At 33.5% G+C, this 23,654-nt stretch overlaps 1 protein-coding gene across 1 annotated transcript; it reads left to right on the top strand.

The window, feature by feature from the left end:
* The first annotated feature begins 61 nt into the window (after positions 1–61).
* Positions 62–23,365, top strand: LOC136979501 (patched domain-containing protein 3-like). The gene is made up of 5 exons (XM_067275507.1): positions 62–570; positions 1,618–2,099; positions 20,020–21,119; positions 21,198–21,448; positions 23,257–23,365. The coding sequence occupies exons 1-5, from the start codon at positions 62–64 to the stop codon at positions 23,363–23,365; spliced, it is 2,451 nt and encodes an 816-aa protein (XP_067131608.1).
* The last annotated feature ends 289 nt before the right edge of the window (positions 23,366–23,654 follow it).

Below are 23,654 nucleotides of genomic sequence, written 5' to 3'. Positions count from 1 at the left end.
GTCAAATCAATGTCATGTAATTATATGTTTCCTGTTGGTTTTAATTCTTTTCTAAAACAAAATGAAACACGAAATTTTAAGAAGAGTAGTTTCTGTAGCATTATCTCGCGTTGGTTACAATGTAGGATGCTATCCACAAATACACGTCGCAATTCTTTTTATATTATCGTTAGTGTTAGCAACAGGAATATTACGTGTATCACCTACAAAGGATGCGGAATATATTTATGCTCCATCCGATGCAAGAAGCAAAGCAGACAGAGCTGCAATAGAATCAGTATTTCCCATAAACACGTCACAATGTGATTACAGAAGAGCAACTAGAGTGGGAGGAATGGCAGGGATACAAATAACATCAAAATATGAATCTTCCGTATTAGAAGAATCAATAATTGAAGAGGTCATCAAACTTGACGAAATCATTAGAAATATCAGTTTTCTATGGAATAACGCATTCGTTCGTTACGAAGATTTATGTTGCAAAGCAGACGGAAACACTTGCCAGGAGAATTTTGTTTTGTCTTTGAAAGGAAAGACAAATGACATTAAAAGAGGAATGTACAAGATCAAGTAAGTTTTATTATTATATTTTAGTTATAATAGTAATGCTTCTATTGATTATTACGTTAATGCCAATTATATTTGTGTAAAAATGTCTTCATCATTGCAAACTAAGTTTATATTAAGTTTTAAAGACCTGTACTTATAGTTTTTTACATTTTTGCACTTAGTACACCTTGAAACGTCGAGAAACGCAAAAAATCCGGATTTTCCTGTATGTATGGATGTCAGTGTGTGTGTGTGTGTGTGTGTGTGTGTGTGTGTGTGTGTGAAGAGGCGATATTCTTCATCCTATTTGAACCTTCATAATTCTTCAGCTTTTAGTCGAACAATTCTGAAATTTGGCAGAGAGGATTGTCTAATGGAGAGTTGATGCTGTTAAATTTTGGTTTTTAAAGCGGGAGGGGAGAAGAGATAAACGGGTTTGGGTGTATTTCTAGTAGGTTCAAATTTAATGACGATTTTACTTGTTATTAGCATTTACAATTTTTTATAAAACTCATTACTACTTTCAAAGTTAAACTTTTTGCCATTTTATAATAAAAAACGATATAAATTTTTTAAAATAAAACATGATAACAGATGGTGCCACCAAATGTCGCCGGGAAACTTAAGTAACCATTGCTGAAATTTTTTCCGTAGACTGCTCGAAGTAAATGGACTTTAATTACAGACCACTTGTATATTAACAGGCAAGTGAAGAAAAAATCAAGAGGCTGGAGTTTCTTTGTCTGCCAGCTAATATATCTATCACGAAATTATTGCAATAGGCCTGCTTTAGATATCGCTGAATTTTATTATAACGAAAAAGCTTGTTTTATAATGTGGAAAAATTATCGAGAAACCGTAAATGGTTATACATAAAAATAGCTATTTACACCAAATAAAATAAGCAATATATATAATATAAGTAAATGAACATCATGGTAAAAGTAAACGGTGGCAGAATGGCAGTTTTATGTAGGCTTTTCAGTTTTGTACGATAAATTTTCAAAAAGGAAATAACGTAGTTTATATTTATATAATGTTAAATAAATTTGTTGTGTTTATTTCTAGATATCCAGTTGATAGAACAGGTGGAAAATTAATAATCTCCGGTTTTGAATTTGGCGGTGTAACAGTAAATGAAGACAATACGATTCGAGATTCCAAGGCAATTAGACTGTATTATCCACTGGACCACGCCACAGAAGAAACGAAAAAAATGGCACTAATGTGGGAAAACACTCTTTTAGAAACATTATCAAAAATTCATATAAACAATATCGAAATCTATAAGTTCATTAGTCAGTCTGTCAATGACGAAATTAACCGAAATGGAGAAAATGTTTTGTTTATTATAGTAATTGCTGGTCCAATTATGTTGATATTCTCGGCAGTTTCTTGCTTATCGACTGATGCTCTGCATAGTAAGCTTTGGTTGGGTATTGCTGGCTGCGTATCACCTTTTTTAGCCACTATTGCAGCATTTGGACTGCTAACTTACTGCAAAATGGAGTATGTCACATTGAACGTTATGATTATTTTCCTGATGTTAGGTAAGTTTTACGAAAATGGTATATGACACAGTATATATATCATAGAAAAAATCGCGAACCAAGAATAAGTTGTCTGTAATCACTGAGAAACTTGATATGCTGGTAAGTGTCAATCAGATACAGAAATGGTTAAAGTTAGAGAGTGAAGGCTGATTGCGTCCCACTTGTTCACTAAAGGCGCACAAAGGCATTCTGTCTATTGTTTACCTGTTGCAGAGACACACAACAGGTAAATTACAGACAGGATGCCGCAATCAAAGACCATACGAACAATTAACCGAGTTTGAAAGAAAAAACAAAAACAAAAAGAATTATCGGGTCGGGACCAGTGAACGAGACAGCTCAGACTCAGGACGTCTTCAGCAGACAGTTAGCCGAGAGGACTGTCTGGTCATCCGACGAGCACGCATACAGCCGACCATATCGTTGTCTGCCATTTGGACACAGGTGAAGTCATCATTACAGGCCCTTGTATCTGTCGGTACTATTTGGAGACGCCTTGGTGAGGAACATTTTATATCACGGCGCCCATTACGTGTGCCACATTAATACCACCTAGGCGTCGCATCCGTCTGGAGTGGTGTCGCTCAAAGTGGGGTTGGACAACAATGAAATGAAACCGCGTCTTCTACAGCGACGAATCCAGTTCAGTTTGGGAACTGACGGCGACAGTTTTTGTGTCAGGAGGCCCCGTGGTGAACGCGTCAATCCTATCTACGCTTTGGACTGGCACACCGCCCCACAGCTGGTGTGATTGTCTAGAGTGCGATCACATACGACAGCCGGTCACCTCTAGTAGTGATCCAAGGCTCTATGACAGCACAGTGGAACGTTAGTGACATCCTGAAGCCATATGTGTTGCCACTCATAGCAGGGTTCCCAAGAGCCATTTTCCAACGGGACAATGCTCGACCAACACAGAGTGTCACAGAACTGTTCCGCTACTTTGCCACACTTCCCTGGCCTACCCGATCGAACATGTCTGGGATCACCTGGGATGCCAAATTCGACAGCGTAAAAGTTTGGTCGAACTAGAGGATAGCTTGCTGCAACAATGGACTGAAATACTGCAGGATATTATGCGACACCTGTATGTTTCTATGTCGCCCGTTTCACATCGTGTGTTCACGCAACAGGTGGCCTAACATTATACTAGATCTTCTTTAATTTGTAGGTTTTCCTGCAATAAATGGTCTTTTCGCTTTCATTTTGTAATAATTTATATCACTTAAATTATATATAACAATTTCGTTCTATTCCGACAACTTTTTCTTGGTGCGTTAATTTAATGCAACGAGTCACTTTAGTTTTAAAATGCTGATAAAGAAGAAACAACTACACTTAATTAGTTTCTCTTATTTGTAGGGATGCTGTATTAATATTACTATTTTCTAATCGCTTTAATCCTTTTATTAGGTTGATTCTTCTCACAGCAAACTCGGGGTTAAATGAATGATTTTATTGTAGCATATTTTACAAATTACAACAAATACATTTCGGGTTAATGTAATGTTTTAGCCCCTCTTCAGCGCTATTTGAAAAACAACATTACAATAAATCATGACATAATATTAAAACAAATTATAATATATTACATAGTGTGAATTGCATGTTACTTACATATGAGAGAATACAAATCTAAACCTCCGGTACACAACTTCAAGACATGAGGTATAAGTAATGTCGATAAAAATATCAAACATACTATTTATAAGATAGTACTTTATAAAAATAGCACATTAAATGTACTTGTTTTTCGCCTCTACACAAGATCACCTTTAATAATAAGTAAAGACCTATCTTTCATTTTATCAAATACCAGAATAGAAGACTGGACCTTATAGTCACGTATTCCACGTTGTAAAAATAATTCTTAGTAAAAGATGCACACAAGAGTGTTTTTATTTATACAATTATAGTTTTAGAACTAGAATAGAAACCTTACTGCACAGAACTCTATCTTTCTGCCTCCTATCTATATATATAATCGAGACGAGTTGATAATAATAATAATAATAAACATGTCATATTGTGAGAAAATTCCTGAATACAGACACACACACTGATACACTTCTTTAATTTCTGTTTTGGTTACTATGCGTTGACTTTGGTCCGGCATAGTACACAGCCACCGGTGTTAACCGAGTATATCTCACTTAACCCAACATAATAATAATAATAATAATCAGTGCAGAGCCCAAACGGTTAGGGAGTTGAAAGTTGAAATTTGGTACACAGTTAGGGTACGTCACGAGAACGCACATAAGAAGGGATTTTTCGAAATTCCTCCCCACGGAGGAGAGGGACAAAATTAAAGCTTAACACTTCCATCAACAATGTAAGTGTTAAGTAACAATGGAAGTGTCAAGTAACAATGGAAATGTCAACAATGAAAGTGTTACGTAACAATGGAATTGTTAAGAGAAAGCGACGTGCAAGACGCAGATAAATATTTTTTCGTTTTTGCGGGAAATCGAACATATTTTTAGACCTAACTAAAAATTCTGTAATTAGTCTGGAAACAGGGGACCCAATTCTTGCATTCTGTGAAAACGGGTAAGGTTGACTGTAACGTAATAATCATAATTTTCGCTAAAACGGTTAGGAGTTGAAAGTTGAAATTTGGAAAACAGTTAGGGTACCAAATTTAAGTACTAAAGTGTTAAGTAACAATGATAATGTGAAGTAACAATGGAAGTGTTAAGTAACAATGGAGAACAAGAGAAAGCAACGTGCAAGATTTACGGGCTCTGGGAAAAAAAAGGAAAAAAAAAAAGGTAATATGCTAGAACACATTCGATTTTCAAATTTAAACAGATTAGTTCGGTTTTTCTCGACCTTTCTTCTTTAGAACATTCGATGAAAATCGAACGATAAAATCAGAACACGTCGTGAAAATCGAACAATATTAGAACATTCGATTTTCAAATTCGACCTTTCTTTAGAAATACTTAGTTTGTTGATGAAGTTACTCTTTTTCTTTTGTGACTATAAGGTAATAATCTCAATCTTCGCTATCGTTACTTTTGCCCGAGCAACGCCGGTCCTACCTGCTAGTATATATATAATTGTGTGATCTAGACATGGATTTTCAACTTAATGTAATTTGCAATAAACATTGTTTTGTTTTATTAAGTTGCAGCAACGCAACAATTGGAAGATCTGCCTAGGGGATGCCTTTCGTGATGTCTTTTTAAGGGTAACTGACTCCTATTCAGGCGTTACAAACGTGGAGAAAACCCGAAAAACTCCACGTGGCCAGCCCGTCCCGGCGAGGCGCAAACCCACGACCAAACTCCCAATTTTCAATAAACTGAACCGCTTGGCCACTGGTGAGCCTGCAATGAACGTATTATTGTTATTATAAAAGCAGTAAGCTGAATTTGTTTGCTCAATTTATAATTAAAATATCTTACTCTCGTTGCATGATTCGACTTTTGCAATAATTAAATTTCTCAATTTCCATGTAACAAAAAATTTCAGTCATGATAAAAGCAGGCATGGGCGTAGACGAGAAGGGGCATGGGTGGGCCCGGTCCCCTAGTTAACCTGGTGCCCCTCCCCAGAAAATTACAGCCGAAAAAGTGTTGAGCCGATTTGCAAAAAGAAATAGAAAGCTGAAGCTAATTTAATTGGGTGTAGTGTATCCGCTGATAGTCTAGATCTAGATTAAAGACTGTGAACTATATTAAAAAATGGTAAAAAAATAATTAATTGATTAATTTTTGTTTAAGGTATTGCTAGAGTTTGAGATTAATGTTACGAGAACGTACGATTATAGGAAGTTTCTTATTATATGTGTGTTAAGTTATTGTCGATTCCTATTAAAATTTCATTTTAATGAACAATAATTTGAAATAATTCAATTTTGTGTCAGGCTAGCCTCTACTAGGCCCCCCATAACAAAACCCTAGCTACGCCGATGAAAGCAGCCCTTAAAATTCCTGCCTTTCAGAAAAAGTTAAAGATCTTTGTGATATGTTATTAACGAAGATAAAGTAAACTGTACGGTAATCGGTGATGATCCATTTCTAGGTCTAAACTACTGTAAAATATAACGGCATATGTCATAGAACATTTAAAAAGTTAGAAAAAGTCTTTATTTATTTACAATGCTCCAGGGATTAAAATCGTCACTGACCAAAGTTAATAGTAAAAATACGAGCAATGGAGGCCAGATAAAAAAATCTCACACATGTATTTTTCACATCGTCTGCAACTTTGGTATTTAATACATTTAATTGTTGTTCATTGCACCAAATAAAGAAGTACACGTGCCTTAGATCTGTACATATAGTGATATTCGTACTCGTATTCGTACAAGTTTGGTGTTAAATCTAATGGATTCAATTAAGCATTCTCATTTCTTTACAATTTTATGTATAGACTAATACACAAATTTCGAATTCTTTTGGAAATAATATTTTCAAAATTTAAATTTGATTATTGAAATATTTTTGTCTGAATTTTTGTTTCTTATCTTACTTACTTCCTTTGAAGTAAAGGCAGCAATTCGTCAAATATTTCGTATGAAATATGTCACGTTCTAACTCATAAAATAATGAGTTATGGCACAAACAAAACCTGCGATAGATAACGTTACAACATAAATAAACTTGTACTCAAAACAGAATATATTATAGCACAAACAAGCTACTGTATACTAGAAGATTAAATATATTGTTGTAATTTGTGTATGTTAAAATAGATAGAATGATACAACAATAAATAAATTTTGTTTCAAAATTTCAGGTATTGGAATAGACGATGCATTTATATTGATAGCTGCATGGAGAAGAACTAACGTGAAATCTTGTGTTCCGGATAAAATGAAACAAGCATACGCCGAAGCTGCAGTGTCTATCACTATCACGTCTCTGACCAATTGTTTTGCTTTTTGTGTGGGATTTATAACACCCTTCAAATGTATTAAAATTTTCAGCGCGTATGCAGCTCTAGCAATCATATTCGATTATGTTTATCAGTTACTGTTTTTTGGAGGACTCATGGCTTTAGACGGATACAGAGAAAAGCATAAGTTGCATTCTGTCTTCTGCTGGCGAATTAATCGAAATCATCAAGAAATTGAAAACAACAAAAAATTTACGTCAATAAGCAAAACGGAAAGAAATATTTTCATGGCATTTTTTGGCAATGTTTTAGGTGAAATGCTGGGAAAACCAATCGTTAAATCTGTCGTAATTGCCTTATTCATGATTTATATAACAGGTGCAATTTATTGTGTGCGGTTCATTCGAGAAGGAGACGACTTAGCTATATTTTTTCCCGACACTTCTTATATGTATGAATATATAAATATCGAAAATAAGTATTTTTCTAATTACAGTCATCAAGTGCAAATAGTCATTAACCAGACATTAGACTACTCAAATATCTCCGTACAAAATGACATAGACAATCTTCTGCAAAGTTTCGAATCTGCACCTTTCATGTCTGATTCATCGACCACAGAAAGTTGGCTGAGAGAATTTCTGGCATTTACTAAATCTCCAGTAGCGAAATTTTCACTTTCTGGTTACAATCTGAGTAATTCTGAAGACTTTCTGAGTGCATTTAAAAACGTGTTTTTGAAAATGAAAATAGCAACCAGATTTAAGAGCGATGTTACTTTTAATAAAGAAGGTGATAAAATTACTGCTTCGAGATTTCTTATATCCAGTTATTATCTAAAACTTGGAATTGATAAAAGATCGTTTCTTGAAAACGTAAGGAAAATTGCCGATAACAGCAAATTTTCTGTCATTGTATATAATTTAAGATTTATGTATTATGACGTCTATGTTGATATTCTTTCAAAATGTATAACAGCCGTTTGTTCTGCAGTAGCAATAGTGATTTCAGTGTGTTTTTTATTTACTCCGAATATACTGTTTCTTCTCTCTATTACCGTAAGTGTTATTTCTACTCAGGTTGGTTTGATTGGTTACATGTCTTTATGGAATGTGACTGTAAACCCACCCTCTCTGATAACTTTAGTGATGTGTACGGGATTTTGTGTAGATTATGCAGTTCATACAGCTTACGCATTTATCAACTGCAAAAAGAAAACACCAAACCAGAAAATCAAAAGTTGTTTATATTCTGTTGGTTATCCTGTTTTACAGGGATGTGTAACTACTGTTTTGGGTGTTTTGGTAGTGTATTTCGGCCCCGCTGAATCGTTTGTAATATTTTTTAAAATTATAACATTAATGGTGATTTTCACTTCATTTCACAGCCTTCTGTTATTACCTGTAATTCTCGGCTTTTTGGATTATATTCTGCAGTCTTTTATTGAGAAGAAAAAGAATAAGTTTGAGTGCAGGGAAGGTGATGTAAACGAACTGAATATTTTAAAATGTAAAAATATTGCAGAAAATTAAAAATTAAGAATTTTCTTTAATTTAATGCATGAAATGGAGTTATAGTAAATTCATAAATATATTGAAATAGTTGTGTATCGTATAATTCACGGACTTTTGTATTCGGTCTACGTTCTTTATGTGTTTAACAGAACGTTAGTGTTCAGTTTACAAACATGTTTTTGTAACTTACAGCTTATGTAACACACAATCTTAATGTAGATTACATTTGCAGAAACTCCGGCTGTTCGAATAACGAAATGAAAAGTCTAACATCTAATGTACAGAAAAAATAAAATTAAAATTGAAAGAAATCGATCGTTGTTTTATGTAAATTTTGTTTTAAATTAAGTATGAAAGCACATGTGAATTTATAGATTATAGAAAAATCTTCGAATGTTCCAGAAGAAATAAATAATGTATATAACGCATTTACAGCTAAAAGTTATCTTTTAATAAAAAGAAACGAAGCTAAATAAAAACTAACACAGAGTGACGAAAACATATCTATAACAGATGTAACATAGTGGGAGCAACAAAACGACACTTGTTCCTTTTGTGCGTTTCTCCCGTCCTCCGGGAGAGTTGCATAATCCTTAAGAGTGAGATGTTTGTTTTATTGAACATTTTATTTAATCAACATTTTGCGCTTTTTGTATTTCCCACACTTAATATACTCTGCAAGAAACATTGTACAGTACATATTTCATACAAGTATTGTTTGTACATTGCACATCGATTCCGCTCGGCATTACTTCTCTCGAGTTCGGTTTATTTGTTTATGTTAAATTCTTTGCTTGCTCGATAATAATTTAGACAATTAGTATGTACTGTTTGAGCTGAAAGAACTAAATCTTGTTTAGCCCATTGGCACCAGTTTATCCCATTTTGTATTCAGTAGGCATTTGAAATTTATAAATTTAATTAAGTTCACAATAGGACAATGTAGAAAAAGTACGCATCTCTCACCTAACTCCAGTAGGCATCTCTCTGAAACCGTGCGCAAGATGCCCATTTCTGTATTTTTGATTAAAATTATTGGCACAAACTCTTGCTTCTACCGCAGCATAATTAACTAACCCTACTCTCACATGAAACAAATACATCACACAAATACATTAGAATTTTAGAGCTTTTCATATAAATGTCAATACCACAAGAAAGTTTATATAGCGATGGTAAACAAATACTTATATATGAGAAAATCGGCAAAACAGCCATTCGAAAGGTAATGAAATACAAGAAAGTTAAGCACAGCCACCATTAAAGTGACTAGTGACGTGTTATAATCGAGTATTATATGAATAAAAAAAAACTTGTATGCTTCTCTCCCGAATAGACATCTGACCTGGTTTTAGTCTAATATTATGCAGTATGGACGAATGAATTAGTAAAATTATTATATTCGTATTAAAACTGCATACAGCTGACATTTTCTGTTTTTTTGTGATAAAATATTGAATTATTCGTTGCAGTCATGCATTTTAGCTCTTTGCATAGTAGAAAATTTTACTTTGGGACATATAACGCTATAGTTTCGAGTCGAAAATCTACGATTTTGCAAGTTAATAATTAACTTTAACTCCGTATCCAATAAAATACGTCAATTGCCCTAATACAAAAACTTTCCTACAAAATTTCAGACATTTTCAACAAAAGCACAGGTGTAATTAAGCTTATACTAGTATTATAATATTATTACCCGTTAACTAATGTTGTGAAGCGAAGTTACCCTTCTCGTGTTGTGGATCCAATGGATCCAGGTCTTCTGACAATCACTATTTTCTAAAAAAATGATACCTACTCACAAGTAATACACACTTGATTCGAGCAAATGGTATTTATTGAAACTCGTAAAGTATAATTCGTAGTTGATAAAACTCTTATCTCATTATTTGTATTTTGTACCTTGGAATTTCTATCTTATATCTGTTGAAAAAGTCAAAAGGTTGATTTAAAAAACATCATATCTATAATCAACACTAATAGAAGAATTATATTAATTTCAAGCTCTACAATATGTAAGTAGACATAATTATGCCTTCAACAATTATTCGGTTTATTTATATTAAAACTATATTATCTATTCACTGCCCGGAGTTGCTCGAGCAAAAAATAAAAGCAACAAGGATTAAGAATATTAGATTATTTCGTACTTTTAACCCTTCTTTTATATTATATTATAGTATTTGATTTATATAACTACAAAGGTTATCTTACGTAGGGGTTTATCACACCGAGTGACCAATCTAACACATTTTAAAAATTATTTAAATTGTGTACAGAAGAGGAATAAAGAATTGTTTCAACGATTAAAATGTGACAGAAAACGGACCAAATATTTAAATTCGGCACCCTGAAAAACCGTGTTGGCCGGTAACCTTATACTATTTAACACATTCGCTGCCAGTTGTCGCTATTTTCAGTCATGTCGCCTTAACATTACGCAGAATTACGTTAATTGGTGGCGATAGTACCATATCAAGACTGCTTCATACGTCAACCGTATTAATTAATCTTTCGGAATTGTCACAGCGTATGTAGCACCAACTATAAGAAAAAGTGTAGGTTTCTGACTTATAACGAACATCGCTATGAGATTTTAAAATAGAACTTCTATACTATAATTGTAATTAGAATAAATAAAATTGTACGTAGCGCCATCTTCTATGAAACTTTCTTATGAAAAACATTTTATATTATTAATTTAAACGGCAAAAAACTTAACTGTTATAAAACTCGTCTTTTCACTTAAAGATAGAGACAATTTTATAACAAAAAGGAAAAGTGTAAATTATAATAATGAGTAAAATCTTCATTAAGCTTGACCTCTCTCCAGATATGACTCTTGTTAGATGTTAAACATTTTATGCGATTGAAGTAAAGATTCTAATACCATATAATTATATTAAATATTATCCTTCGTGTTTGCTTATTTTTGTAGAAAAATGAAGCATGACTTGGTAAGAAGAGTAGTTTCTGCTACATTATCTCGCATTGGATATAACGTAGGATGTTATCCACAAATATACGTTGCAATTCTCTTCGTACTTTCACTTGTGTTAGCAACAGGATTATTACGTGTATCAGCTACAAAGGATGCAGAATATCTTTATGCACCAACCGATGCAAGAAGTAAAGTAGATAGAGTAGCAATCGAATCAATCTTTTCCATAAACACGTCACAATGTGATTACAGAAGGATAACTAGACTGGAAGGAATGGCAGTAATACAGATAACATCAAAATATGAAACTTCCGTGTTAGAAGAATCAATAATTGAAGAGGTCATAAAACTTGACGAAATCATTAGAAATGTCAGTTTTCTATGGAATAACGCATTCGTTCGTTACGAAGATTTATGTTGTAAGGCAAACGGAAACACTTGCCACGATAATTTTGTTTTGTTATTGAAAGGAAAGACAAATCATATTAAAAGAGGAATGTACAAAATCAAGTAAGTTTTATTATTATTTATTAAATTTTAATAATAACTCTTAAGTGGATAGTTGATGTCGATTGTATTTCTTTATAAGTACTTTTCTGAAAACTTCGTAATTATTTCGAAGTAATTTTATAACATTTTTTAAGATGTATATTAATATCGAACTTGATATTAAATATATAATGATCTATCCATAATTAAATGTAATGAGAATGAGGCAATTAAACTTCACAATACGAGGTTTTTAAGAAGTAAAGATTTTTGTAAAAGAATAGAATTATTTACTGAACAGTAGAAATTACTAATTAACATAAATTAAAACAATAAAATTATCTTAATAACTTCCGTTTTAATTTATTTTCATGGAAATATTTTAAAATACAATGTCTACAAAGTCTACATGTGCCAAATCAGGCGAATAGGGTGGGTGTTTGATCACAAAGATCTGTTTTGATGCTAGAAATTGTTTCACGGGTAGTGCAGAGAGAGCGGGTGCATTGTCATGCAGGAAAACCCAACTGTTGCTTTGGAACAGATGCGTTCTGACACGACGCTTGCGAGCAAAGAGACGTTGTGTGAGTCTTAAGTAGTACTGTCCGGTCACTGTCAGTACTGATGTACAGTACACACTATAACGCGACTTGATCAGTACTAAGTAGTACTGCTGATGAAGTCGCGTTGTTCATCTTCTAAGGATTCTCTTCCGTTCTTAAATGCTGAAAACCAGCGGAACACTTGTGCACGACTAAGACAATCATCCCCGTAAACAACTAACATGTCTTTGTAAAGTTCTGATGCTGCTAAAGCTCTTTGATCCATGATGATACGTTTGTGCCTCCGCTACTTGCACAACATTACTTTCACGGCTGCTGTGCATGCACTGGCTGAGTCATCGACATGATCAAAGCGTCTTCGTGTTCTGCACAATCTAGCCGGTGAAATGGTAACCACATTTGGCGCATTTATTGAAAGTATTCATGAAAAAAATCAGTCTCATAATTTATTTGGTGTACTGTGTACATAGATCGGTGAAAAACATTTTTGCACTCGGGGAAGCTTAAAACGTCGAGAAATAAAAATTAAAAAACAAATCGGTGGTTTTTTTCTGTATGTATTGGTGTGTGTTCGTGTGGGGTCACAATTTTGTTTTCCTGTTTGAAGGTTAATCACTCCCGCGCTTTACTTCGTAAATGTCTGAAACTTTGCAGGAAGATTTGTGTATTATCGGTATTTATGCTGTCAAATTTTAGTGGTTAAACATCTAGAGAGTGAGGCTATAAAAAGGATCGTGTGTCGTATTTCCATTAAGATCAGACTTAATAACGGTTTTACCCCGTAATAGCATTTATATTGTTTTATAAAACGCATTTCTACTCTAAAAATTAAGTTTTTTTAACATTTTACAATAATTAAAAATATAAAAATTTTTAAAAAAGAATATCATAAAAAATGGCACTACATGCAATTTTAAACGTTCAATAACGCAGAATTCTGATTTAATGAGGCTATGCAATGATACTGGACGATACTCTTAGTAATTCTGCTTCCCTACACTGTAAAAATTCTTACTCGTTTATTCAGACTATTTTTAGTAGACTTACTGTTCTTAGTGGCGTCTCTTCGTGATATTAAATATATAATGATCTATCCATAATTAAATGTGATGAGAATGAGGCAATTAAACTTCACAATACGAGGTTTTTAAGAAGTAAAGATTTTTGTAAAAGAATAGAATTATTTACTGAACAGTAGAAATGACTAATTAACATAAGTTAAAACAATAAAATTATTTTAATAACTTCCGTTTTAATTTATTTTCATGGAAATATATTAAAATACAATGAGAAGGATAATTCTTAATTTTTCTGGATTACAGCACCTATTGTACATTTGTGAATTTTTATTTAACTGTTACTTAGCACTGCAATGTCTTTTTTATCTGTAACAATGTTAGATTTCTATAAATAAAATAACATAATTCATATTTACATAACGTTGCAATAAACTTATTCTGGTTATTTCTAGATATCCAGTTGATAGAACAGGTGGAAAATTAATAATCTCCGGTTTTGAATTTGGTGGTGTAACAGTAAATGAAGACAATACGATTCGAGATTCCAAGGCAATTAGACTGTATTATCCACTGGACCACGCCACAGAAGAAACGAAAAAAATGGCACTAATGTGGGAAAATACTCTTTTAGAAGTTTTATCAAAAATTCGTATCGATAACATTAAAATTTATACATTTATAAGTCAATCTGTCAATAACGAAATTAATCGAAACGGAGAATGTATTTTTATTCTCATTATTATTGCTGCTCCAATTATGCTGATATTCTCGGCAGTTTCTTGCTTATCGACTGATACTCTGCTTAGTAAGCCTTGGTTGGGTATTGCTGGCTGCATTTCACCTTTTATTGCGTCTGTTGCTGCATTTGGACTACTAATTTACTGCAGAATGGAGTATGCAACTTTAAACGTTATGATTATTGTTCTGATGTTAGGTAAGTTTTATACTTAATGAGAAAGACATACTTCTTTAGTTTAAAATGCCAGTAAAAAAACAACATTTCTATTTTTTTTTCTGGCAGATATTAAATACTATATTCGACTGGGTATCGGTTAGAATAACTTTTTCAAAGACATTTTCTTTTTCTATTAATACAATCCGTAGATATTGGGTGAGTGCTAGTTTTATGCACTAGCTGCATAGAACTCGAGTTTATGCTGCTTGCACTAAAATTCAAATGAGTGCTGGTTGCATGTGGATGAAACCAAACCTTCTCCAAGCGGATCAATATAGATCTAACTACAAAAGTTGTACATTTTTTCAACGTAATGTTAAGGACAATAGATAGTAATTGAAATGAGTATTTAATTGCCTACAAAATTTAAATTTTAGTTAGTTGAATAACAGAGATACACGTTAAACAAGAGATCTGAACATTACATACAGTGATTCAAATCTTGAGGTACAACCTTTTAGGACGGCAGAGAACATAGAATAAACCATATCCACATAGATTGAAAAAGCCATCTTAACAAGTTTTCATTTTTATTAGAAATCATTTTCACAATTTATTGTCTTGTCATTACTTCAAGTTACTGTGTCCTCTAATACATCAGGATGGCGTTTCCGATCATAATTCCTATATAAATACGGTTTGTTTTTATGTTTTCTGCCTCCCCTGAAAGTTTACACTCCGAGATTTGTTACGTTAAAGTAGGTAGCATAATTTTTTATATCGAAGAATTACTTCGTTTTCATATACAGGACCCGATATAGGAGTTACTCACATTAAAAAGAACAGTGGATTCACGGTATGCAAATTAAAGAACACTACTGATGAATTATTATGTATTGCAATTGTGTTTCTTAAGTAGCAAAACGGAAATGTAGTTTTATGTTTCTGCATCTACCTAATACACTATAAAAATTAAATATATTAGTATTAGTGAGTTTCCGTTATAAAATATAATCTTTTAACATTATCAATAGGTATAATGGTCTAACTATAAGCAAAAGCAAAGCTAATCGTAGTAGTCATTTATTATAACGGGACCAGTATAGTGTACAAATGATTGATATTACTTTTTTGAACGTAACCAGCATAAGCCACGATTTTATTTTTCTGACGCCTTGAAACCTTAGATCGATGCATGAACATGATGCAAAATTCACAGTCGGGAACAAGTTTGGTGTTAAATCTAATGAATTCAATTAAACATTCCCATTCCTTAACAATTCTCTGCATATATTTACATACAAATGATTCTAATTCTTTCAGAACTCAGATTTCCAAGGTTCAGATATGATTATTAGAAAATTTTTGTCAGAATTTTACTTTCGTTGTATTACTTACTTCCACTGAAGTAATCACAATTGTTTCTAAATCGTCTCGTTTTTAAACGTAACTCTATAAGTATAAAGAGTGGCCAAACAAACGCAATCTACGATATATAACAGTACGATATAACGTATTTTCCGGCATATAAGACGACTTTTTATCCCAGGAAAATCTCAAAAGTCGGGGGTCGTCTTATAGGGCGGTGCTGTATTCGGCCGAAGACGCTCGGGGTATGGATAGAGACAGAGCGACGCTATGCCCAGAAAAACACGCATCTTTCACCCATCCGGCCCGCCCTGTATTTATCGTATTACCGTACCTCCTTCTCTGCCTCACAGATCTCGCTCCTGAGGACTGCAGTGAAGCGGTGCAGGCGCTCATGTGCGAGATCTGAGAGGCAGAGAAGGAGATACAGTAATAGGATACAAGGGCGGGCCGGTATAAGAATGTCCAACATTCAAAACCCCATCATGGCTCTACCAGCAGGAAGAAAGAAATATGAAGCCAGTTTTATAATAACTGCATTGCTGCAAGACAATATGGAGTAACAGAAAAGATGGTTCGGGACTGCAAAGCAATTGAAAAAGCATTAAGAGTATGCCAAGAGGTAAGTGTGCATTAAGAAGAGGCACTCCACATTGGCCAGAACTCGAAAAACATGTAGCAGACACGGTGAATGACCATCGCCAAAACGGTTATGTAGTGACACGAAATAAAATACGTTTATTTGCACTTCAGTGGGCCAAATCTAACCCAGATCATAGCAACAGATTTAAGGCCGCTGTATCCTGGTGTACTAGATTCATGACAAGTCATGATATGGTACTGAGGCAAAAGACGAAAATTGCCCAAAAATTACCTGCAGATCTTGATAGCAAAGAAAATAGTTTCCATCGTTACATAATACAACACCGCACTAAACACGGCTATGCGTTAAGTAGTATTGGAAATATGGATGAAACTCCAATGAATTTTGATATGGTTAGAAATAAAACTGTCTATCAAAAAGGTGAAAAAACAATTTTAATTAAAACAACAGGACATGAGAAGACTATTTTTCAGTGGTACTAGTATGCACAGCTGATGGCGACAAACTGAGACCAATGATTATCTTTAAACGAAAAACAATGCCGAAACTCAAGTTCCCTGTTGGTTGTTTTGTGCATTTGAATGAAAAAGGATGGTTGGATGAAGAAGGGGTAAAGCTGTAGCTTGATAATGTATGGAGCAGGCGACCAGGTGGACTTATTCAAAAACGTAGTCTACTAGTGTGGGATATGTGCAGGGCTCATTTAACTCCAGCACCAAGCAAAGGCTTGCAAGACTAAAACAGATGAGACAGTTATTCCTGCGGGATTGACATCGTTTGTACAGCCACTCTAAAAGTTTGCACTCCGAGATTTGTTACATTAAAGTAGGTAGCATAATTTTTTATATCGAAGAATTACTTCGTTTTCATATACAGGACCCAATATAGGAGTTGTTCACATTAAAAAGAACAGTGGATACACGGTATGCAAATTAAAGAACGCTACTGATGAATTATTCTGTATTGCAATTGTGTTTCTTAAGTAGCAAAACGGAAATGTAGTTTTATGTTTGTGCATCTACTTAATACACTATAAAAATTAAATATATTAGTATTAGTGAGTTTCCGTTATAAAATATAATCTTTTAACATTATCAATAGGTATAATGGTATAACTATAAGCAAAAAGAAAGCTAATCGTAGTAGTCATTTATTATAACGGGGCCAATATAGTGTATAAACGATTGATATTACTTTTTTGAACGTAACCAGCATGAGCCACGATTTTATTTTTCTGACGCCTTGAAACCTTAGATCGATGCATGAACATGTTGCAAATTTCAATGTTATGGCATTGATGGATGGTTAGCGGCGAAAAGTCATTCACAAACGGAGGAAACATGCGTGTTCCACAGTTGGATGATTTCTGCCAGTTTGTTATAATAGACTGGAATGATATTGATGCAGAAACAGCAATCAAGTCTTTCAAGAAGTGTGGCATATCAAATTCATTAGATGGTATAGAGCAGGGGTGGCCAACAAGTCGATCGCGATGCCAATTTTGGTCGATCGCTCGCGATGTCTTGACTTAATGCGTTACACTTTGTAACTGAACGCAACGCGTGAACGTAACGCGCAAAAGCAACAATATGCATGCAGTTATGACTGGACTCGTAGAAAACACAGCCATTTAGCTTGAATATTTGATACTGTCATGCGGTAGCTTCTTTTCTTTAGTATTAACAATGTTATTATTATTAATCAATATTGTTTATCCACGGTGACAATGTTGAGTTTCAATTTTTCATTTGTTTAAAATGTAAGTACTTGTTCTTTATGTTTTAAATTAAATTATGGCATTTCTTACCTATCTATTTACTTGATAAGTGAGCGTTTTCGGCAACAGACTTCTATATTTTTGGATTTTTGGAAATACTTCAATTGAGAAAAATATCCCAGTATCACCAAATGTAGCAAATATATTTATTCCTGTTTCGGAACTACATACCTGTGTGAATTGGCATTTTCATACTTAAAGTTAACGAAGACTAAACATTCTGTCCGGACTGATTTCCATACTGAAGAATCATTATTATTATCTTTGTCAGGATATACACCTAATTATGTTTCCTTGGTAAGAGACGTGCAAACTCAGTCCTCCCATTAATGTAACGTAATAAAATAAATTCTAAATCTGTCTTTATCAGTAACTAATTTGAATGAATAAATATTGTTAATAATTACTCATGTTGTTTTAATTCCCCCGGACGTGAGTATTTTGGCCCGTTAAATAATTACGTTGTTTTTTACGTAGGTAGATATACAGGGTGTTTCAGTACAAAGAGCACTCCCCCAAGCTATTGATAGATTAGCAAAAATAAGTCTAAAAGTCTTATATCATTCTTCCATGATAAATTTTCCTCGCCCAAAAAAAAATCGCAAAAGTAAAATCTTATAATCAAATTATCAGCCGTACTGTGCAGTTTTATAACCACTTTTTCAAGTTTACGAACAAATAGTACCACAATTTATACATTGTAATTGATTAAAAAAATTAAATTATATTTTAAGTTAATAAAAATCTATCTTGAAAGTGTCGAAAAATCGATTTTTTTAGGTGCCGCCTGTACAGAATGAACTCGTAACTGCAAATATCAAAAGTTGGGTCTGGAAATTTATTTTCTTTATGAGCCTATATCTTGAAAACTTAATAAGTGATTTAAAAAATAAAAAATAGTTTTGAACATATATTTTCCTTATCTACCCATAGCTCGCGGGAGTGCACCTCGTACTGAAGCACAGTGTATAAACATAGTATGTATTTCACACACCCCTCGCCACTTAGACTATGCCTACGACAACAAGTCGATCGCGACACATTTTTACGATAAAAAGTAGATCTTATGTACACAAAAGTTGGCCACCCCTGGTATAGAGGACGACTACTTGTGGCATGATGAAGAGGAAGCCGAATATGAGACCACACTATCTGAAACGGAATTCGATCCATACAATGACTGCCTTACAAATGTATCATAACATGTCATTGATATATTAATGATATCAGATGACGAACAGGAGGATTTTGAAGGCTTTTAACTGTCGCAACTGTCACGCCAGCAAAACATGTAAAATTACCGTAGCTTTCAATTATGATGGGCGTTGCTAACTCGCCAGGGACTTTCAAGGCACTTGCTCTCTCTCTATTGTTCTTTATCTTCTCCTATCATCAGCAGTTCCAGTTTGGTTGACAGCTTAGAAAACAAGCAGCATGGCAGCTCCCATGGGTTTATTGTCTTATCCTTCCTTTCAGCTCTAGAGTGAATTAGGAAAAGTTTATTCCACTTGCACTGTTTTATGTTTACATGTTTGATGACAAACAGCCCTGTGTTTATAAGTGACAGTTTACCTGCTAAGTATCTGCATAAGTATTTGAATTAAAATTACTATATTGAAATCAAATCTGATTATTTTTTATTTTTATTTGGTGTGCTATGGAAGAGAGGTAGTCTTATACGACGAGTATATCCCAAACTATATTTTAACTGTAAGTCAGGGGGACGTCTTATAAGCCGGAAAGCACGGTAACTAAATTTGTAAGCATAATGGAAAATACCATTGCATAAACTAGCTATTGAATATTAAAAAATTAACTTTCGTAGATATATTGTTGAAAAATGTGTATATCAGAAAAGCTTCATACAACACATCATTAATTTTCTGAATATTTCAGGAATTGGAATAGATGATGCATTTATAATGATATCTGCATGGAGAAGAACTGACGTTAACGCTTCTGTTCCAGATAGAATGAAAGAAGCCTACGCCGAAGCTGCAGTGTCTATCACTATCACGTCTCTAACCAACTTTTTTGCTTTTTGTATGGGATTTGTCACACCTTACAAATGTATTCATATATTCAGCGCGTATGCAGCTCTAGCAATCATATTCGATTATGTTTATCAGTTACTGTTTTTTGGAGGACTCATGGCTGTAGATGGATACAGAGAAAAGCGTAAGCTGCATTCCTTCCTTTGCTGGCCAATTAAACGAAATTTTCAGAAAATTGAAAACAGAAAACAATTTAAATCAACAAACAAGAAAAAAGAAAATATCTTTATGGCATTTTTCGGCAATGTTCTCGGCGGAATACTGGGAAAACCAATCGGTAAAACTATCGTAGTTGTCCTGTTTATGGTTTATCTTACTGGTGCAATATATTGTATTCGATTCATTCGAGAGGGAGACGACTTAGCTATAATTTTTCCCCACACCTCTTATATGTTTGAATATATAAATATCGAAAATAAGTATTTTTCTAATTACAGTCAGCAAGTACAAATAATCATTAACCAGACACTAGACTATTCGAATCTAACTGTCCAAAATGACATAGAAGATCTCGTTCAAAGTTTTGAATCTGCACCTTTCATGTCTGATTCATCGACCACAGAAAGTTGGTTGAGAGAATTTCTGGCATTTACTAAATTTCCATTTGCGAAAATTTCATTTCTTGGTTACAATCTTAGTGATTCTGAGGACTTTCTGAGTGTATTTAAAACCGTGTTTTTGAAAATGAAAATAGCAACCAGATTTAAAAACGATGTCATTTTTAATAAAGAAGGTGATAAAATTACTTCTTCGAGATTTATTATATCGAGTTATGATCAAAAACTTGGAATCGATAAAAGAACGTTTCTTGAAAACGTAAGGAAAATTGCCGATAACAGCAAAATTCCTGTAATTGTATATAGTTTTAGATTCATGCAGTATGACGTCTATGTTGATATTATTTCAAAATGTATAACAGCCGTTTGTTCTGCAGCAGCAATAGTAATTTTAGTGTGTTTTTTATTTACTCCGAATATATTATTTCTTCTGTCTGTTACCTTAAGTGTTTTTTCTACTCAGGTTGGTTTGATTGGTTACATGTCTTTATGGAATGTGACTGTAAACCCACCCTCTTTAATAATATTAGTGATGTGTACGGGATTTTGTGTAGATTATGCAGTTCATACGGCTTACGCGTTTATCAATTGCGAAAAGAAAACACCGAATGAGAAAATCAAAAGTTGCTTATACGCTGCTGGATATCCTGTTTTACAAGGATGTGTAACTACTGTTTTGGGTGTTTCGGTAGCATATTTCGGTCCCGCTGAAGCGTTTGTAATATTTTTTAAAATTATAACATTAATGGTGATTTTCACTTCATTTCACAGTCTTCTGTTATTGCCTGTAATTCTCTGCCTATTGAATTTTATTCCAGTTTATTTTTTTAAGAAAAAAACGCGTAAGTTTGCGTACAGTGAAAATGGTGTAAACGAACTGAATAATTTAAAATTTAAAAACAGTTCAGAAAATGACTATTAATGATTTATTCAAGTTTATTACATTAAATTCAGTTATATAAAATCTTACTGATATTGAAGACACTTTTATGCCGTGTAATTCTCTGCCCTTTGATTACGTTTCATGTACTGTACTTTATATGTTCATTCAACTACTATTGTGTACTTTACAGCACTATTTAATTGTAGCCTGTGTAACATAGCGTTTGCTAAAATTTTCAGAATCTCAGGACTTGTAAACAAAACTTTTAAACTGTGATTTTTGTTACTAAAATTACAAAATAAATGCAATCGATGTTATAAAATTTCAGTTAAATTATATGAAATTATAGCGTATATAAAAACCTTCAAAGAGAATGAAAACATACTTGAGAGAGAGCGTTAGCGAAGCCAGTTCCATATAGCTCAAAGACTTGTATTGCCAATTTTCTTGAATTGCTATGAAGGATTGAAAATGAAACGAAAACTGGGAATCTGTGATATTGTTTACGAATACGATGTGGTCAAAGTGACGATGTCCATGCTCCTGGAGGCGAATGAGTGCGCCTAAAGCCACAGTCACATCTTTTGACTTTCACCCTTCAGACTGTTCCCAAGAATTAGTAAACTCTCTCCAAAAACCCTCATGAAGTCAACCGCGTCTAGATACAAAAAGTTTGTTCTATTTTTGTCAATTGCAAAACGCGCATCCACTCAGCAGTGCTGTGCCACGTTAAAAATAATTATCATCATGGCTGATTGATTTCGATTCTAAAGCTGTACCGGTATTGTGAGAATACTGGTACAGCTTTGGAATCGAAATTAATCAGTTGGTTCAGGCTCACGAATGCCTATGGAAGTTTAATTCTTTGTTTTATCGAATAAAAAGTGAAAGAGCACCGGCGTGACGTGAAAAAACAAAATGTTATGGCATTGATTGTAGGTGCCATTTTTTGTTTTTTGGATATAAATTGTCGATTGTTTTTAGTTTAAAAACCAGAATATTATTTTGAACATAGCCAAAGATCTCCGTAATAGTATTATCATTTGCAAACAACTTTCATTCGCGTTAAAAAAGAAGTGGAAGATGGTAAACGAAATGCATGTTGGTTTCTTGTATGGTCACGTATTGCAACGCCAACGAACAATATGACCACGACAAGACGCGCGTAACTCGCTCTTATTCCAGTTACAATTGTTTCTGGGGCTGGTGCGACCACTACTTTAAAAGCCTGTTTTTTTCACAGAAGCTCTTATGAACAAAGAATATACCATGAATCGGATGTATATAGGGACTAATAGGGCTTGAGCCCTGGGCCCAAAGTATCAAGGGACCACAAAAATTGAATTATTATCATGATTTTTTAAAATACTTATTCACTAACAATGAGCATTTATCGTGTAGTAAACAATAGTTAAAGATGAAATATTATTTATATATTTTATTATAATTATGTAATTTTAACTTCGTCCGCCAGTTTTCCTAGTAGTATAGCGAAGAATAATCGTTCGGTAATGCTCAGAATATTCTCAGTTCTGCCCATTAAGTCTGTCAGCGTTTAGACTAAGTGTTCTGTGTTAGTGAATACAACCCAGTTGCCTTAAGCAACTTAAGGATATTTTTTATATAAAAATCGAAACAGAATAAGCAATAAACACACCAAAGCGGTTATATATACTGATGCTGGACTTCAACGTAAAGACACTAAAGTACAAGGATATAATAACATGTTAGGTTATTGTCCGCGCTGACTACTAATGCGAACTTATCACAAGCAAGCCGATGGCAAAGTCTGTTTGGAAACGAAATATGTATCATTGGAGTAATTTTAAAAAATATATATAGGCCTATATATTTATATAACAATCGAACAAAGTTTAAATAAGAAAATACTCACATCTAAACTCAATTTTAAAATAATTTTTCTTAAAAATTAACATGAAAAATTACTTATCATTATACAGTTGTATAAATTGTATGTCCATGAAGCTGTTAATTATAATAACGTTTTATCATTTTTACATCTATAAGAAGTTAAGT

The sequence above is a fragment of the Centruroides vittatus genome, unplaced genomic scaffold (genome assembly GCF_030686945.1).
Source record: "Centruroides vittatus isolate TY-2023 unplaced genomic scaffold, ASM3068694v2 contig_628, whole genome shotgun sequence".
Taxonomy (NCBI): domain Eukaryota; kingdom Metazoa; phylum Arthropoda; class Arachnida; order Scorpiones; family Buthidae; genus Centruroides; species Centruroides vittatus.
The sequence above is the reverse complement of the archived record's forward strand: the minus strand, read 5'-3'. Positions and strand labels throughout refer to the sequence as shown.

Bases quoted from the DNA above. Each gene is read 5' to 3' on its own strand.
- LOC136979501 (XM_067275507.1), top strand. From the start codon at position 62: ATGAAACACGAAATTTTAAGAAGAGTAGTTTCTGTAGCATTATCTCGC. The intron at 571-1,617 runs GTAAGTTTTATT...GTTTATTTCTAG, and splicing joins AGAGGAATGTACAAGATCAA to ATATCCAGTTGATAGAACAG. The intron at 21,449-23,256 runs GTTTGTAATATT...AAATCGAAACAG, and splicing joins TATTTCGGTCCCGCTGAAGC to AATAAGCAATAAACACACCA.